Source organism: Condylura cristata, unplaced genomic scaffold (assembly GCF_000260355.1).
Source record: "Condylura cristata isolate star-nosed mole 26May11 unplaced genomic scaffold, ConCri1.0 scaffold00017, whole genome shotgun sequence".
NCBI classification, from domain to species: Eukaryota; Metazoa; Chordata; class Mammalia; order Eulipotyphla; family Talpidae; genus Condylura; species Condylura cristata.
In genome coordinates this window covers 23,343,333-23,362,481 of record NW_004567118.1, presented here as the reverse complement: position 1 = coordinate 23,362,481, position 19,149 = coordinate 23,343,333, and the positions used below count along the sequence as shown (strand labels likewise).

Here is a 19,149-nt window from a genome sequence, read left to right as displayed (position 1 = left end):
TAATCTTTGTAAAATATACTTTAGATCCCATCAATCCTCAACTTAAAATATATTTATAGCTTTCTGTGTCTTTTAGGATAAAATTCAATTTCCTGCCATTATGCAGAAAACCCCTGATAATCTGGCCCCAAATAAACCTACCAGCCTAACCCCCAACATCACACATTACAATCGAGTCACACCAAACAATGAAAATTCCTGAATGCATCATTTTCTTCAACCTTCTATAAGTGTGCCTGTCTTGTTACCTGATGGACTACCTACATGCTCTGTCCTCAGCCTAAGCCCTCTTGCCACAAATAGCACCCTGTCACAATGCTGTGCCATATTTCTGTAGCCCCTCAGAACTCAGCATGTTGGTTAAGAGCATATTATTTAGAACCAGACAGCCTTGAGTTCAATTTTCTGCTCTACTACTTAGCAGCTTTGATGTGAAGCAAATTGTTTTTCTCTCTGAGTCTCCAGAGTCCTCATCTCTGTTCACTCCACAGGGTTGTTGTGAGTTAAATAAGACAGTGTGTATGTGTGTAGCTCCTATCACAATGCCTGTCACAAAGCCAGGACTCAATTCATGACAACTATTATCATACCCCTATTTATAATAGCCCCCGTTATATACTTATATACAGATTATATAAGCTATATACATTATATACAGATGTGTGTGCACATAAATGTATGTATATATATGTTTCTGTATATACATATATGTGCATGTGTGCTTATACCTCTATATACATATATGTGTATACCTATGTACATGTATGTGCATATACCTATATACATATGTGTGTACATACATACCTACATGCATGTGTGTATGTATTTGTCCCCCTTAGAAGACTATAAACACCTTGAGGAAATGAAAAACTCATGTCTTAAGGGCTGTGTAACTTTTCCCTCTCGGCATAAGTACAGTTCAGTATTCAACAGTTGTTGAAAGGATCCATGGATGGCTGGATGCAAATAAGTAAAAGCATAAATGACTGCCTGTCAAAACAAGCAAAGCAAGTTTTTTGGCAACCCATGGATTTAGGGAAATGTCTTAGAACATTTTAGACATTTGCTTCTCACCTTTTATCTGGCAATCTTTTGCTCCTGATACAAAGATCTTCTTATATAAATCCATGCAAGTGATCGTCCCCTGGTGGCCAGTGAAGATTCGCACACATGCCCCAGTTTTCAGATCCCAGTATCTGCAGGAATCAGCCAAAAAAAAATGTTTTGTGATTTTCTGAGGGCCCAGGGGTCATGCTGTGTATAATGCCTTTGGAGCAATAGGTAGTTGGAAGGCAGCAGTTTCAGGGTTAAGCTCAGTGTCAAAGACCTGGATTTGAATCCCAGTTGCAGCACTTTTAGGGGTAGTTTTAGGAAACCTACTTAATTTCTTAAATCTATATTGACAAGGTCTGGAGACATTTTGATTGTCACAAGTGGGGAGAGAGGTACTTCTGATATCTAGTGGGCAGAGCTCAAGGTTGCTTCTAAACATCCCAGCCTCCACATGGAGAATTTTCCAGTCCCAGATGTCAGCAATGCAAGGTTGAGAAACTCTGCATTAATGCCTGTAACATTAGAAAAAGTACAGAATGCTTGATAGATGTTCAGTTGGCATTAGGTAGAAGGATCCCTGGAATGACCGTTCCTAGGCTTAGTATCCTTGGCACTTATTCAATGGAAGGTCTACCCTATGATTAAGAACAAAACTTGCCATAGTTATGTGGATCGAAATTATCTGGGGCATATTGCTAAAGCACATCAGAGATGTGGGAATATGAAAGAATCATACTTTTGTAATAAGCAAACTTACCTGCAGTCTCTTAACTATCACTGATAGTTCAATGGCAGTTCAGCCAGATGGCTTTCATGACAGCTTAGAGTGCAATGTAAGATAGTGGATTGGGAGCCAGGTTGCCTGAGGTGCAGTCCAAGATCCATCACTTACTACCTGTGTGATCTTGAACAAGTTACTGAACCACTGCGCACCTCAGCTTCCTCAATCACAATGGGAATGAGGGTGGTACTTACATCATAGAATAATTATGAAACTTGGCATGCAGCCTACTCTGTGCTCACATGTTTTTAACTATGCCTGAAAGAAAGCATATTTTGGATTCCTGTTTCTAGCCATTTGGTCAACCATGTGTCCAGATTATTGTTGCATTGTTTGATTTTTTTTTTATTTATACATAAATTCACTTGATAAAAATTTTTAGAAAAAGGACCCTCCCTGGTGGCACAAGGGGTTAAAGTACAGCACTATGAAGCTCTCCACAGCCACGGCAGCACAAGCCCATCCCTAGCCAGGGAGGTGAAGCACATGGCGCTGCAGACCTCTCCTGTCTCACCTGCTGCCCCCCTCAGCAGTGTATTTCAATCAGTCTGCCTGTTCTGCTCCCCACTCTGTCTCTGGTGAATTCTCACCCCCCCCCACACACACACACCTCTGGCCTGTACCTCAGTTCTTGTATGCATAAATAAATAAATGTTTTTTAAAATTAGAAAAATAGGAATAAAAGGAACTTCCTTGACACAGTAAAACTTATAAACCAAAGTCTCAATAGCAAACACTGTTGTAGGTCTATTCCCTTCAAGAAGAATAAGATAAAGATTCCTTTTCTCTTTAACTGGAAGGCATGGCAAGATTGGAAGGGGCAAAGCAGTGCATACATACTTTTAGAACTAAGAGAGGTTAGCAAGGTTTCTGGATATGAGATCAAACTAAAAAACGATTAGCATTTATCCATACCAGCAACAATTTGAAAATACAAATCAAATACCATTCGCAAAGATAAGCATATGAAAAGATGTTCCACATTGGAGGCCACACTGGAGGCCATCAAGTAAATGCAAACTAGAACCACAGGAGATACCACTACATATCTATTAGAATGGCCAAAATTTGCAACATTGTCAACATTAAATGCTGGTGAGGAAGCAGGGCAATCAGAACACATTCATTACAGTTTGGTGGCATCTTACAAAACTAAATATATTCTTTCCATATGATTTAGCATATGATCATACTTCTTGATATTTACCCAAAGGAGTAGAAAAACCTGCATGTGGATGTTTATTGCAGCTTTGTTCATAATTGTCAAAGCTTTTGTTTTTTTGTTTTGTTTTGTTTTGTTTTGTTTTGTTTTGTTTTGTCAAAACATAATTGTTACAACCAGATGTCCTTCAGTAAATGAGTAGATAAATAAACTATGGTACATCCAGACAATGTAATATTATTCAGCACTAAAAAAAAAAAGCAAGCTGTCAAACCATGCAAAGGAATGAAAGAATCATAAATGTATATACGATATGTAAGAGCCAATCTGAAAAAGATAGATCCTGCATGATTTGACTATCCAACATTCTGGAAAAAAAGCAAAATCAGGCCCTCCCTGGTGGCGCAGCGGGTTAAAGCACAGCACTGAGAATCTGAAGCCACTTCCGCATGAGTTCGATTCCTGCCTGCCCCGGAGGTGACCACATGGCGTGGCAGACCTCTCCTGACCCGCCCGCTGCTCCCCTCAGCAGTGTACTTCGTCGATCTGCCTGTTCTGCTCCCCACTCTGTCTCTGGTGAAGCCTCTCACCGCCCCTGAGCCTCTGGCCTGTACCCCAGTTCTGTATGAATAAATAAATAAATCTTTAAAAATAAAAGCAAAATCATGGAGACAGGGGAAAAAAAAAGATCAGCAGTTGCTAGGAATTGGAGGAGGGAGGGGAAAATGAATAAATAGCAAGGACACACAAAATGTTTAGGGTAGTGAAAATACTCTGTATACTGTGACTATGGATACATTAGTCCAAACCCTCAGAATATACAACACCAAGAGTAAAATATGGAGTATGGGTAATTATGTTACTATAGATTCAGTTGTTAGAACACAGCTACCACTGTGGTGGAAGATATTGCTAATGGGTGAAGCTGTATATGAGTAGGGCAGGGAGTATATGTGAAATCTTTCTTCTCAGTTTTGCTGTAAACCTAAAATTGCTCTTTTATAGGCCTTTTAAAAAAATAGTGTGGTTTTGGTGCAAAAACAGAAAAACAAACTACTATTTTAGAATAGAGACCTCCCAGACACTTCTTATGTATATATGGAAAATCACCATATCAATGAAGATGGCACCATAAGTCACTGGGGTATATCACAGAGTAGTTTTATAGTTGCTATAGGGGGAAATGACACCTTTTATTTAAAAAAGACATATAAGGAAGGTGGTATTTGGAACGGCAAATAAATACAATTATAGTGGCCCCAATAGGAAAAATAGGCAAAGAGCATAATCAGGCAATTTACAGAACAGGAAGCTTCAGAAGTTAATAAGCACACATACCAATGACCAGAGTAGTATTAATGGAGATAATTTTCCACAGATTCATTTGGCAGAAATATGAAAGTTGGATGGGTCAGAGTGTTGGTAGAGAAATGAGAAAAAGCGTGCTTTCCTCTAAGACCGCTAAAAAAGATCCTTTCTGACTCAAAATCTGCAACTAAGGGATATATCTGATGATTGTTATAAATGTTTCTCATTAACATTTTAACAATACACAAATTCTTGTTTTTTGCCTAGCTAAAAGGTAGGTCTTCCAGAAGCTGAAGTGTATGTTAACTGAATGTCTGTGTCATTTAGGTAACTTTTCAGTTTGTTTTGCTAGCTGACTTTTAGCTCTGGATGAGGACCATGACTAACTTGAACCACTTACCTGATACTTAGGTCATAGCTCCCACTCAGGAGAAACTTTTCCTCCTCACACAAGAAGAGGGCATGGACAGTCCCTGCATGGCCACGGAACTCAGTGGGTAACTCCTTGATTTGAGTAATGTCCAGAAGCTTGATCCTCCGATTGCATGAAACAGCTATCAGATCTCCCCCACAATAATGGATGACTCTGTTTTGAGCCCACCTGAATTGTAGGGATGAGAGGAGATGACCAGTGAAAGAAGAATTAGTGTCTTTCCTGGGACTCACTTAGTAACATGGCTTTCACCTATAGCAATGGGAAAACGGGAAATTCAGAGCCTTCCAACAACTTTTCAGAAGGCAAGACCTAGTAGTAATGGGCTAATGGAGCCCTACCTCATGACATAACAAAAATCCATCTCAGGAAGATTTAAAATCTAAAGACAACCTGCAAACTAGTTTTTAATCTGCTAATGTGGGAAAATTCTCCAAGTAAGAGAATACAGTGTGTGATATTTACTAAGCTTATTTGACCATAATGCCTTTTTTTCATGGAAAACCCCTGTATCCACTGTATATACCACTGGGTTTTATTTTTCTTAATAAATAGCTGATGAGTATTTAGTAGTTTCAAAGTCCTGTGCTAGCTGGAATCACAAGAAATATAAAGATGAATAAGGAGAATCTTGCCTTCAGTGAGCTTTGTCCAATAAAATAGGGCAAGTAGAACTAATTTTCCAACTTCAGGGTTTTTTTGAAAATAGATAAAATAAGAGCAATGTGGCCAAATCATTTATTGTTCAAACTGAGATAATTTTTATTGTGAAGGGTGTACACTATTGCTAATCACTCTAGCAATCATTACTCCACAGAGAAAGTGGATTTTTTTCAATAAACAAGAATATATGGCCTCTTGATAGCTTTTTCATTCTACCTGTCACATCCAGTGTCATCATCTCTTCTGAAGAGGACTTGTCACTCCACTATCCATAAAAAATCAACTGTGCTGGCCCTCCCTGGTGGCGAAGCTGGTTAAAGCACAGCACAAAGAAGCTTAAACCACTTCCGCATGAGTTCGATCCCTGCCTGCCCCGGAGGTGACCACATGCCGTGGCAGACCTCTCCTGACCCGCCCGCTGCTCCCCTCAGCAGTGTACTTCATCGATCTTCCTGTTCTGCACCCCACTCTGTCTCTGGTGAATCCTCTCACCCTCTGCATCTCTGGCCTGTACCCCAGTTCTGTATGAATAAATAAATAAATCTTTAAAAAAAAAATCAGCTGTGCTTTTCCCCTTTCTGTTCTGTCTTCCCCCTATTGACTGGTATATTCTCAGTCAGTAATTTGTTGGTAAGATTCACAGCCAAAAAATGAAGATGAACTATACAAAACTGTATATAAAGAACAGAGTCCTGCGCCTAAAGTATGACTGAGACCCTTCCTGGTGGCGCAGCAGGTTGGAGCACTGCACTGAGAAGCTAAGCCAAGCCATGGCCACTTCAGTGCGAGTTCAATCCCCGCCTCGGAAGTGACCCACATGGCGCAGCAGACCTCTCTTGTCTTGCCCACTGCTCCCCTCAGCTGTGTACTTTGTTGATCTGCCTGTTCTGCTCCCCATTCTGTTTCTGGCGAATCCTCTCGCTGCCCCTGCACCTCTGGCCTGTACCCCAGTTCTGTATGCATAAATAAATAAAATCATTTTTAAAAAAATAAAGTATGCTGAGATGGAAAAATGCACAAAAATATGTAAAAATAAACTAATATAATAAAATAATAATAATAAAGTATGACTCTAGTTGATTGATGGGCCTTCTCCCTATAGTATATCATATATAAATATCATAAGTACCATTTTCATATCTAACATGGAAAGCTACTCAGAGTACTTTGCTGAGCAGTTTACAGAAATATGTATAGCATAACCTCATTCTATTTAACATGTAGCCTAATATAGTTTAATATAGTTAAAAATGTAGTTCAATGGTGGGTTTCTCTAAATGATGATTATAGTATAGGAGATCTTTGCTTTTCTCAATGGCATTTGGGAATATTTTTTCCAATAAACATACATTACTTCTAAAGTTAGGGGGGAAATACAGATATTTCAAAAAAAAAGAACAAATGTATGCATGTGCATTGCATACATCAGAGTCAAGTTCTTGGGCAGCAAACTCAAAATGTATCAGGAGAATATGCCCTTTACTCACCACTGAAAATGATGTAAAAATCAACCACCTATTCTCCAAAATGGGATCTATATTATTTTGGGGCTGGAGTTTGCCATGGGGAAGGACTGCCCTTCCAGGGAGGATCAAGGGAATCCTACAATGCTGGTGTAAGCAATTCAAGGTTCTGAAAGACCCGGAAGACCTGATCCCAGACTTACTTGTCAGAGAGAATGCGAACGTTGTAAGTCCCACAGAAGACATTTCTCTCCTCCATCTGGACCTGCTGGGTTTCCTGGCCCTGATACGCCGTCCACAGGTTGTAGTCAGTCTAACAAGAACACTTGGAAGTCAGACAGTGGCAGCTTTACTGGGGTCCCTGTCATGTGTCCCCTAGTGTCATTCCAGGCAAGGGCTGCTGCTACATGGTGATGGTGAGAGGCCCGTAGCAGGCACTAATGTAACCCATGGATGAGAAAAGGCTGTCAAGGACCTAATTCCTCCACCTCTTTGTTTGTATTTTTTATGTGTTCTAATCCCATAAACTTTCCATGTTGCTGAAAGCACAATTTTTCTGAAAGTATGTTCACACTGGGTAAGGGTCACAAAAAAGTCACAGATGCGCTTTGGCCATTTTCCTGAAGTCACAGTTTTCACATTTATATTTCACATACCAGCAGAACAAGCATTGTCTGGCAGACTGCTTTAGCTTAGCATTCTGGCCATCACCCCTGAAAGTGCTCCCCTCTGCCCAGCGGATTCCTTAATTGTTTATTCTTGCTGCTTCACAGGTTCTTTTCCAAGTCTATAAACTCAATTTATTTCTCTCTCCTACACTATATACATTTCTAAAACATCAGGCATGACTAGATAATCCATGTTTGTCAGGTGATTACTAGCTCCACCACCAAGGAACAAGGTATTTGTTATACTTAGCAGAACACTTGGAGAAAACAAGGCCACATTCAACTTGCATCTCTCTCATGGCACTGACTGAGAGACCTCTCTGAGCCTCAGTTTCTTCATCTATAAAATGAGTGAATAGACCAACTTGGGGATAAAAATAGCAGGTCAGGTCTCCCTGGTGGCACAGGGGCTAAATTCTCAATGCTATCAAGTTAACGCCAGCCATGGTGGTATGAGTTCAATCAATTCCCAGCCAGGGAGGTGATCCACATGGCACAGCAAGCCTCTCCTGTCTCACCCCTGCTCGCCTCAGCAGTGTATGTCAGTAGATCCTCCTGTTTTGGTCCCCTACTCTGTCTCTAGTGAACCCTCTCACCCCACAACCCCCAACCCCCACTTAGATTAGCCTAGACCATAGTTCTTGTATGTATGCAGAAATAAATGAAAATAAATCTTTTTTTAAACAGCAAATCAAATAAAGCCCACAAATGTGTTTTTTCTTTGATCCACATTTTCCTATAAATGCCTTAACTGTTTACCTGCATGTAAGAAAAAGAAGAGTCCCATCATTCTAACTGCTCACACCAGCCTTCTCCCTCCTTCATGTGACCTCTATGACCTCTCTGGGCACATGAACTAGATGGTCTCTCTAGGTACTTCTATTTCTCAAATTCTAATTTATACCCATAGTTTCTCTAAGAGAAGCTACAGTCAGACCCCCCTACCATTAGGCATCCTTTTGGGAGCCAGTGACATGGATTTCAAAACAGAGAAGGGGGCTGGGATTGAATGGCTTGAGGAATAACCACCATGCCTGGGCATGCAGAACAGAGGCCTCAGAGAATCCCCCACCTACATGTCTTCACTGTGGCCCAAGATTTGGTGGGAAGAGTTATGACTGAATAATTCTCCTTTCCATCATGCTACCAGAATGAACTGGAATTGAGAGATAACAAAACTTCGCTCATCTAGCCCCTGGACAGTCTGGTATGGTATGGCCCTTCCGCCCCGTGCCCCTTGGGTCCTTCTTATTCCTAGCAGTAGATGCTGCCAGCCTCTAGGTACATGGACTGGTAGTTGTTGATGGGCATCCCAGCTCTCCCTCATAGTGCTACTGGTTCCCAGCTCCCCATTCATTGACTTGGTGCCATGGACAGAGGACCTCGCTGGAGGATTTGGAAAACTGAACTCTGCAAGGACCACCAAAACAACTCATGCATCCAACATATGAGGAAATTAGGCATAAGGAGAGGGAGTATCTTGCTCAAGAATAGGAAGCACAGAGTTCTGGCCTCCCTATCCTATACATGCTCTGTCCCCTGTACTCCCACTTTTTACTTCTCTGGTGAGGGCTGAGTCTGGACTTCAGTTAAAAGGTGGCATTCACAGCTACTAGCTCCACATGTCTTGGGAACCCACCTTCATCCTCAGTTTCCATTTCTGATTTTTTGCACGTGTGCGCTTCCCATCATCTACCACTTTAGGAACTGGGATGGAAAGTTTGTTGGCATAATTAGGATCTATTCCCTTTGTGTAGGACCCCTGGGGAGAAAAACAAAATCAGAAAATGCTAATGTTAGTTGCTACTCTGCAAGAGGAGGGGAAAAGTAGGAAAAATGGGTAAACTCTGGCTAAGAAAGGCCAGTTAGGCCATTCGTGTATGTAGGAGAATAGTAATTGCCGTGCATTTAGAGACTAGCTAGGGATAACCAGCAGTCTCCACCTTTCCAGAGAGTGACCTGCCTTACAATACTTGCTTCTCATTTTCTGTCATCTCTCTCCGCTAAGAAAAATCCAAACTCTTAGGATATCATGATTTCGGACTAGATTCTCCAAGAAAGAATCAGAACTAAGAATGCCAGAGATGGTAACTATGGGGAAAACTGCATTTTAACCTAAAAGCATGGCATGTGGCTGTATAAATATCTCTACACTTTATGAAGTTGATTCTGAAACAGATGCACAGTTTTTTAATTGTATAAATTATAACTCTCTTTAAAAAATAAAAACCTTCAAAAGGACACCTGCACCCCTATGTTTATTGCTGCTTTATTTACAATAGAGAAGATGTGGAATCCATCCAAATGCCCAAAAATAGATGACTGGATCAAGAAGATGTGGTACCTATACACAATGGAATATAAACAGCAATCAAAAAATATAAGCTCATGCCATTGGCAGCAACCTGATGGAGCTGGACAAGATCATGCTTAGTGAAATAAGCCAGAAAGAAAAAGAAAAACACCAGATAGTAGACGTGTAAAGAATCGGGGGGAAAATATATATGTATAGTAATTACAATAAAGTAAAAACAAACATCAACTTAACAACTATAAGCCAGAGACATTCTATGGGGGAGGAGAGAGGAACAGGATCAAAATAGGGGTGGGAAGAGCACACAGGACTGTGGTGATGGTGCATGGGTGAAATGGTGGTGGGAAATCCAGGGAGATTACAACGAAATGAAGAATGATGTAAAAAAAAATGTATATATATACATACATATATATATATATATATACACACACACACGTTTTATACACACACACACACATATATAAGAGAAAAAAGAAAAAGAAAAACACCACTTTGTGAGGTTCTCTTCCCGAAAAGTTTACATACAACTTGTTCTTGTTAGATGCACTGATGATGGGGGAGTAAATGCTGATTAGCACAGGAAGTCAAGACAAAAAGGAATTGACTGTGAATACTATGGAGCAGCAAAGGAGAAGCAAGAGGCCAGCTATGGGTCTACTGACTAGACTGCAAGCCTAGAGTCAGGTCAGCCTGAACAGATAAATGAGGCTGGTCTCCAGACAGGACACCACACAGGAAGTACCTGCAAGAAGGTAATCTGATTCTGAATGAAGGTATGCATCGGCAAATCCATCTTGACCTGCTGTGCCAGTGCAGCCCAGTGCTGGCTCACAAAGGCACACCTGTTGAGGCTGCTTCTATCCAGCATACCTGAAAAAAGAAAAAGAAAAAAGGACAGACCTGGGGACGTCAGAACTTGGCTGTGATGGGAGGTCTCATACCCCCCGCCCCCAATAAACCCCTGCATACTTAGAATATACTTGGAGAGGTGGATGGGCAGGTAGCGGATGAAGTCCCGGTATTTGCTGACCCCAGAAGAAAGGACTCTGACAGCATCCAGGTCAACCAACAGCTTTGAGTGCGCATACCCTGCCTTACGATTATATGCAGATGGCCTATTCATCTTGGAGATGCACTGAAGTGAATTCTTCCATAGTTCATCTAGAGGGAAGCCAGAGAAAGGTACATTGTAGGGTTGTCTCCAGGCCCATAGCAACCCCTTGCCGAAAACATTCCCACAAAATAAAGTTTATCAATGTCTACCCTTGGACCAAAACAAATATAGAATCTTTCCAATCAAACACACAATATCTATATATGTGTTATCAGAGCCTGACTGGCCGCTCTGGTGAAATGGCATTGTGTCTGGAATTCCCTGGAAATTACCCTGTCAAGAAAAATTTTAAACAATTCTTAAAGGGGAATCAAATGAAACAGATGGATACTGTCAATAATTATTAGAGATGAGTAATGGTTATGTGAGTAGTTATTGTACTAGTCTACCACTTTGGAAATTTAAACTTTTCCATGTAAAAATATTTGGATTTTATGCTTGTGTCTCATCTATGTCTTGTTTCAAAAACCAACTTAGAAAGACCTTAGAGTCAGGCCCAAGTTCCCCAATGATTTTGTTTCCTCTGGAGGACAGAATCCGAACGTAACATAATGAGCCTCTGCCGGGTTGAATCACAGAGGTGCCGGCACTCTGGGGCTAGATGAAGATGGTGGCTGGCAGCTAGGAACAGAGGACAGTTCAAAAGAAACTGGTTTCTATTTTCAGACATCTCTTGGAGGCACCAGGAAGAGGTGAAACCTGGATGTGGAGTGATACTGATTGATTTTAACCCTTGTTTTCCCCAATACCAGATGTGAGGTTAGATGAAGGAATAAACCCCACAGAGCCTGACACACTGTAACTGCCAAGCAAATGGTACGAGGGTCCTGCCATCTCCACACCTCTGGCACTTGCTGGTATCCATAGATTGACTTTCTGGTTGACTTACCAGTATCAGGTTGCTCTCCCCCAATATTTTTAAACAAGTTTTCTTTTGCTGAAGCAGAGGCCAAAGGGAAGGATGTTTGCTTGGCTAAGTAGTTACACGAGGTTTCCGATTTGGGGTTGGGATAGCGCTCTGGGAAGAAAAGCGTATCATTGAGGACTTGCTCATCCCCTGAGGAAAAGAAAGACCAAGAGAAGGTGTTTTTAGGCAGCTGTGTAGAGGGGGGGAAAAAAAGATGGAGAGATTATTTTTATTTCTACTTGCTTCTTGTAAATCTACGCAAAATGGGCCAGATCAGTTATGTCTGTTATTCTTTGGGACTCTGATTATCTATGCAAAAATCACAGCAAGTCTTCTGTTGCATTTCCCCCCCATAAACACCCCCTTCTATCTTCTATCTGCTTGCCCCTGTCCCTCCTGCCTCCCTCTTAACCAAAAGCCTTCAGAATGCTTACAGGTATCCCCAAGTTTTTCAAGTGTTTTACATTACCAAATTGCTATGTAAATGTCCTGTCTTGGTATCATTCTAACACACTTTGCTTCAAATAATTCTCTCGGATTCCCTCCATTTTATTGAAATGGATACATTTCAGGCCCGCAGCACTAGTAGCACAGCAGTACCAGGAAGCTATACTCGGCCTCTTCAACGCGGGTCCAACCCGCGAGTCCAACCTCCACCCAGGGAGCTGCTCCCCTCAGCAGTATATTTCAGTAGATCCACCTGTTCTGCTCCCCACTCTGTCTCTGGTGAGTCCTCTCACCCACTCTACCCCAGTGCTGTATGCATAAATAAATAAATCTTAAAAAAAAAAAAAAAGGTCTACTCTGTTCTGTCCTCCCTCGTCCATCCCTTTTTCAGGAGGGAGAAGGACTGGAGGGGAAAACCTGGTTTTGAACTTCCTTGCTGAGTGACCTATTCCAAGTCACCCAGATTCCCTAAATTTGGGCTTCCTTGTCTATAGAGTTAAGGAGTTGGACTGGTAGTATCTAAACTAATGTATACAATACTCTGATTTCTTTTTTACCACTTTTTAACTCCAGGTTATCATTCTTTTACTCGCCTGACACACGAATGAACCTAATGTGGCATATATTACTATATAATTAGTGCCTTTATGGTCTAATTGTAAAATTCCTTTGAATTCCATTAGTATGTGACCACAAATCAAGGGGGATGGATGTTGGGAATTCTCCCACTTTTAAGAACTCCTAAAACTCCTCCTCTGACAACCCCCTCCTGACCTTGGTCCCACCCTCCACCCCACCCCACTAAACCTGTGCTTCTTGCACCATCTACTCCTAGACTCCTCTGTAATCCAATCTTGCCTCCTCTATGCTTTGTTTTGCTTCCTGATCCAGCTGAACAAAGATTTTCAAGATCCACTCACTAGTACTAAACAGAGACCAGTGGTTCTCAAGGTGGTGTCTCTAGACAAGCAACATCAGCATCAGTTGGGAACTTGTTAAAAATGCAGAATCCTGCCCACATCAAACCTGATGAGTCACAAGTTCTGTGGGAGGAGCCAGGTCAGCTATGTTTTAATAAGCTCTCCCGGGATTCTAAGACAAGCTAAAGTTTGAAAACTACTGCCCTAGACGTTTTTGGGCCCACTTGCTATCTCCAGCTTTGGATAAACTCGACTTCAAGGTTAGATTATATGTGCAAAAAAGGAATACACGGTGGAATGAATTTTTAAAAGGCCCTAATTTTTGACGGTTTAGCCTGGTTCTGTTCCATGCAAGCTGAAGGGCAAAGCTATTCAGTAGCTTCTCCCTTACTTCTGTCCCAAGCCCAATTCTCTAAACTGCCAATAGAGGAACCACACCAGCATTAAGTAATAGAGTTGATGGAGGAAAGAATAGAAAACCTAAAGGTGGAATCACAAGATTAAAACCTGAATCATGCAAGGAGGTGGGGGTTGAGCGGTCTAACATGACCACTAACCCAGCCATAGAAATCAAGATCCTTAGGCTCCAGTGACTTATCATAAGGCATAAGGCCCAAGCAGGTGTCAAACTGCCATAGGGACTGTCGGGAGCACAGACCTGAGGGTAAAGATACAGAGATTGGGTCCATTGTGGAATCCATACAGTCTCTGCACTGGCCCGGGCAGCAGTCCTGCCCACCTGTGCCTATGCAGGTGCTTCTTTTCACCACTTTCTCCCTCTGCAGGGCAGCAACCTGACCTGTATATGCCATGACCTGTACCTGCCGGGATTTCTCTGCAATGACCTCCCTCAGCGGAGGCCGCTGTCCTCAAGGCCACCAGCCTGCAACCATGCAGGCCTCGCTCAGCAAACCTGTCCCTTTCAGGGCAGCTCTTTCTGCCTGCCTGTGCCTAAGAAAGTGTCCTTTATTCCTCTGTCCTTTCCCTAATAAATCTGTTCTTTAAATATAACTATGTCATGGAGAAACTCACCTGGAAAACATGCCATGTGCCACTGAAAGGGGGGCTTTTCCCCAGGGTGAACCCAAGGACCCCATGCTCCAAACCCATCTCCAAAAACTACAATCAGAGTCAGAGAGCAGCCATTTCTGTGCCAAAGGGATGTAGAAATCCATTTTAAATGCTTGACATTAAATGTACTTCCTTCTGTATTTGCCATTGGATAATTTTCTAGAAGGAAGTCATATTCAACAATTTCTCCTTTGGTAAACAAGATCAGGTGTCAGGACAAACACCTCTATCCTACATTCTGGAAAATGCCTGCCAGCCTAAGCTTGTCCAACTTCCTGTTCCATTACAGGCTACTGAAGTCTAGCTTCCTATCTCTAGGGGCCCTCTGGTTTCTACCTATGGCTTGTTTACCTGAAATATTGTTCTGCTCTCTCAGACACAGGACTCTGATGACGTTGGCAGCAGTGAGCAGTAGTTTGGGGTTGCACATCTGCAGCAGCAAAAGTGTGTAATGAGCTTTAGTGTGAGGGGTGCTCTTTCCAAACCAATACAAAATCTCCTTCATCTTCTCTTCCACTGTTTTATCCAACATTTGGTTCAAGGAAGACTTCACAGCTTTCCCCTCCTTCTTGCTGAGGATGATCCGAGAACGGCTATAGATGAAATCCTTGCCCTGTGTGGGCTGAAGGATATCCTGAAAATAGTGTAACAAAAAAAAGCTATCTAACTGCATCAGGATGCTAACCAAAAACCTCCTCTGTGAGACCTCACTGATCCGTCGAAACCACTCCTTAGTAGAGAAGATCTTCCAAGCCAAGATACATGTTTCACATTTCTGGCATACAGGGACTGAATCATTTCCCTTCTCACAACGAAAACAAGGGGCATTCCTGAGCCTCAATTCCAGATTTTCCATGATCTTGAGATGACCAGTTCATTTTATCCTTGCCCGTTGTCAACCCCACCAAACACCAGAGGAAGGGGAAACGCTGATAAAATATCCCAGTTGAACCTTTTCTGTTATAAACATCTCCCAAAGTGAAAGCAAACTGCTGTGATGGATGGAAAGCTTATCTCTCCAGGAACTGCCGGTAGAAGTCTGGCTTTTTGTACTGACCTCCTTGGAAACATGGCTTTACCGTAAATCTCCTAAACTTGGCACTTCTTGTGAAGGCAGTTGCTGTATATGCTGAAAAAGCAGGTCATCTCATTTCTAACAAGAACAATATTACTCAAGTTTAAGTAATATATGAATCCCAATATTCAAAGGGTATTGTGAGCCTGATGTTGAGTGTCAGCTGCTGTTACTAATGACTATTAAATAGTTGTGAATGTAAAATTAGATGTAAAATTCCCATGTTTATAGCTGTTTGGTTACAAGGTAGCTATGACAATGATTCTAAATATTTATACTCATTTTCTGCACTCACTGTCAAAGTGAAAACGCAAATGTCTAATATAAGTTCTTTAACTTTGACTTATGATTCCAAATCTGTAAGTGCTCACAGCTTTGGGGGGGGTACAGGGGTGAGAGAGCATTATAGGAGGTGGGGGAGGCCGTGGGGGTGGGGACAAGGTTGACAATTAATAGAGAGCGGACTTTTATAATGAAAATGGGGAAAAGAATAAAGGACATTTGCATAGACCCAAGCAGGTAAGCAGAAAGAGCTGCCCCTGAAAGGGACAGCTTTGTCAAAAGGGGGCCTGCATTGTCACAGGTGGACAGCCTGGGGAGGGAGCTGCCTCTGCTGCTTTGCAAAAGGTGGAGGCTGGTGAAGAGCATCAGCTAGTCACAGGTCACATGTAGGCAGGAGAGTTGCTGCTAAGGGAAGGATGTTGAAGAAGAACACCTGCATCAGCACAGGTGGGCAAAAGTTTTGCTGCTTTTCAAACATTTTTAATCATGAAATCTACTCTGCAAATCTTACCTTCTATAAAACCTCAATATACAATACGCACAAAGGTGATATTCTATTAGTACAAATTTACGTGATACCTTCTGAGTTTACTTGTTGGCCAGGCAACAGGTGGGAGCAATGGGGCTATACTGACTAAGATGAAGCCTTTTACCCTGAGGCAAAAGATGACAGATGTCATAAGTCAGTCTTGTTATCCACATTAAAACCAGCAGCTGCTCCAGTAGCGCTAAAAGCCACAGGATAGTTTGAAAATCACTACTATAAGTGATGATAAATTGAGGGTGAAGTACCCACAGATAAGCCTCAAAGTTTCCACAAAAAAAGAATTACATTTTTAATGTTAATGATTCATTGTTCCTACCTTCATAAAATAAATTCATACTTGTGTTTATTAGGACAGCTCCAGAGTGAAATCTGACATAGACTGCTTCCCAGGTCCTCACTTCGATTAGCTAATAAACTAATTACTATCGTTGAGACTTTATTTTCAGTTAGCAGTACTATCTCTAGAGTCTTAGCAGCCAGTTTGAGGAACATGTCCAGAACAGCATAAAAAAAAAGAAATACGAAAGAAAGAAAAAGAAGAGAGATAAGCAATGATGAAAGAGAAAACAGGAAAAATGAGGAAAAAGAACAAAGCTGGTCATCGACCCCTAGTGACTGGTCCCCCATCCTTCCAAATTAGATACAGAATCAGGTCCTGGTTCTGCTCCAGTATTAGCTATAACTATTAAAGCAAGCACAGAGTTTACTTAACAAAAGAAAACTTAAGAATCAGTTTCCAGACCGAAGGATTGGCGAGGACAATGGTAGACAAAATTGCCAAGTGGAAGCTGATCAAAGCAAGCACAGAGTTTACTTAACAAAAGAAAACTTAAGAATCAGTTTCCAGACTGAAGGATTGGCGAGGTCAATGGTAGACAAAATTGCCAAGTGGAAGCTGATCCTTCAAGAGTGAGCAAATTTACTGATAAGCAGGCCACGTACTTTCCAGGTTATTGTTCCACTCTAAGTTTATTTAAGTAATTAATTGACGATAAGCTGGCAGCACAGAACCAGGCATCCTAGGGCATTCTCCCAGAGAAGCTGGACATAAGAACCAGGAGCCTGACTCTGCACTAGACCCCTAGGGCAATGCTCATCTCCCACCACACTTTTGGGCCCCACCTAAGCTGTCCTGGACCCTGCCAACCCGACTCTCCTTGAGGACAAATGTGCCAGGGCAGCAACCCAACACAAAAACAAATGTGTTGTCTTAATATTACAATGTAAAGCCCAAAACATCCTGTGGGGAAATAGGTTTTTAAAGCTTTATTTACATGCATATAAGAACTGGGGTTCAGGCCAGAGGATGCACCAGAGACAGAGTGGGGAGCAGAACAGGTGGGTCTACCAAAATACACTGCTGAGGGGAGCAGCAGGTGAGACAGGAGAGGTCTGCTGCGCCATGTGGGTCAGCTCCCTTGCTGGGGATGGAACTCATGCTGCAGTGGCTGCAGATAGCTTCACAGTGCTGAGCTTTAACCCTTGTACCACCAGAGAAGGCCCAGGAAAATATTTTTTTATTGAGGTTAATTGGTTTACACTACTGTACATGGCTGACAGATACAGGATCACACCTCTGAGACGTATGTCATCACACCACACCCACATGCCAGGCCTACCCATAGTCCTCTACCATAGTCCACTGGGCTCAAAGTGTGAAGGGGGAAATAAAATTTAATTTCAAATGTAAGCTTTAAACGGACTGAACAGAAGATGGAGCAGGAGGAAGAGAGAGGGGGTCTGAGAGGCATGACTGGAACAGAACAAAGAATAATAAAGTTGATGTAAAGTTCTGGAGAGAACATTAGAATTTGAAAGGCTATGAATATTGCTTTGCCATCGCTCAACATCTACGAACAAATAAAAGGAGTTAATAGCAACTGGAAACAACTTAAAAATTTTTTTTATGTGAGACATACACATACACACACTTTTTTCAGATAATCATCAGACTCACTACTTAAGTTATTAATTTGGGGGGAAATTCCTCAAATAACCTGAATCTCAGTGGCTGAACACTGCTATGCTGATCCTCAGTCCTCATTTGAAGACCTGTCGCTTCTTCTTTTCTAGTCCCTGTCCCCCTTCCTTTGGGAAGACAGTGGAATTTTCTCAACAGGAGTACAGAGCAAACCAGAAACCAAGTGGTCCTGCCCCAGCAAAGGCCAGGTGGCCAGTCACTCTACCTGAACCACGTCCAGCGAGTGCCCTGCATGTGGGTGCCAGACACGTGTATGGTGAATGCCGCTGCAAGGGCCTCCTGCCCTGATGCTGAGCTATTTCATCATGGTGGCAGAAGGGAATTAGTGCCAGAGTCTGAAGAGCTAGAGGCAACGCATGTGCACTACCCTCCTTCCCTGTCTGAGGCTAGTGGGACTGCAGCAGTAGTCCCTGGAGCAGGTGCAGTTGGCTGTAGACATGGGGAGCACTCAGGCACAGAGGTCAGCTGGCAACCCAGTACAGAGCGCAGCCTCTGAAGATAGAACATGTTCTATCAGAAGCCAGGCACCAGGACATGGAAATAGGGACTCCATTTCATAGAGTAACTTGACTACTGTTGTCTTAAATTGTAGATTCCTATCTAATTTTTCACATAGGAACACTTCTGACTTCGATTTAAATCAATTTTTTGTGATCCAAAGACACAGCTAGTTATCTTCAGGGTGACTATGTCTTAGTCCCGAGCACAGTGACATGCTTGTTCTAAATGCCACCTTTGTGGACTTAACAACAGTCACACCAAAAACAGGCTGAACCAGGATGGAGAGACAAGGCTCCATGACCAGATTAGTGTTCTTGTCATTCCTAGCTCATTACTTCATGATGAAACTTGACAGAATATTGGAATTCACTTAAAATTCAGAACATTCCTGGGCCCTCCCTGGTGGCACAATGGGTTAAAGCACAGCACAAAGAAACTGAAGCCACTTCCGCATGA

General features: G+C 42.1%; 1 protein-coding gene across 1 annotated transcript in view; it reads right to left on the bottom strand.

The window, feature by feature from the left end:
- The window catches only part of CDRT1 (CMT1A duplicated region transcript 1), a 30,647-nt gene extending 15,484 nt beyond the window's left edge, over positions 1 to 15,163 (bottom strand). Inside the window, exons 1-8 of the mRNA XM_004685071.2 lie at positions 14,659 to 15,163; positions 11,852 to 12,019; positions 10,818 to 11,009; positions 10,591 to 10,718; positions 9,171 to 9,293; positions 7,067 to 7,176; positions 4,705 to 4,905; positions 1,075 to 1,196 (exon numbers count right to left, since the gene is read on the bottom strand). Of these exons, the coding sequence (XP_004685128.1) occupies positions 1,075 to 1,196; positions 4,705 to 4,905; positions 7,067 to 7,176; positions 9,171 to 9,293; positions 10,591 to 10,718; positions 10,818 to 11,009; positions 11,852 to 12,019; positions 14,659 to 15,163 (1,549 nt within the window). The remainder of the gene's footprint in view (positions 1 to 1,074; positions 1,197 to 4,704; positions 4,906 to 7,066; positions 7,177 to 9,170; positions 9,294 to 10,590; positions 10,719 to 10,817; positions 11,010 to 11,851; positions 12,020 to 14,658) is intronic.
- Between the last annotated feature and the right edge of the window lie 3,986 nt (positions 15,164 to 19,149).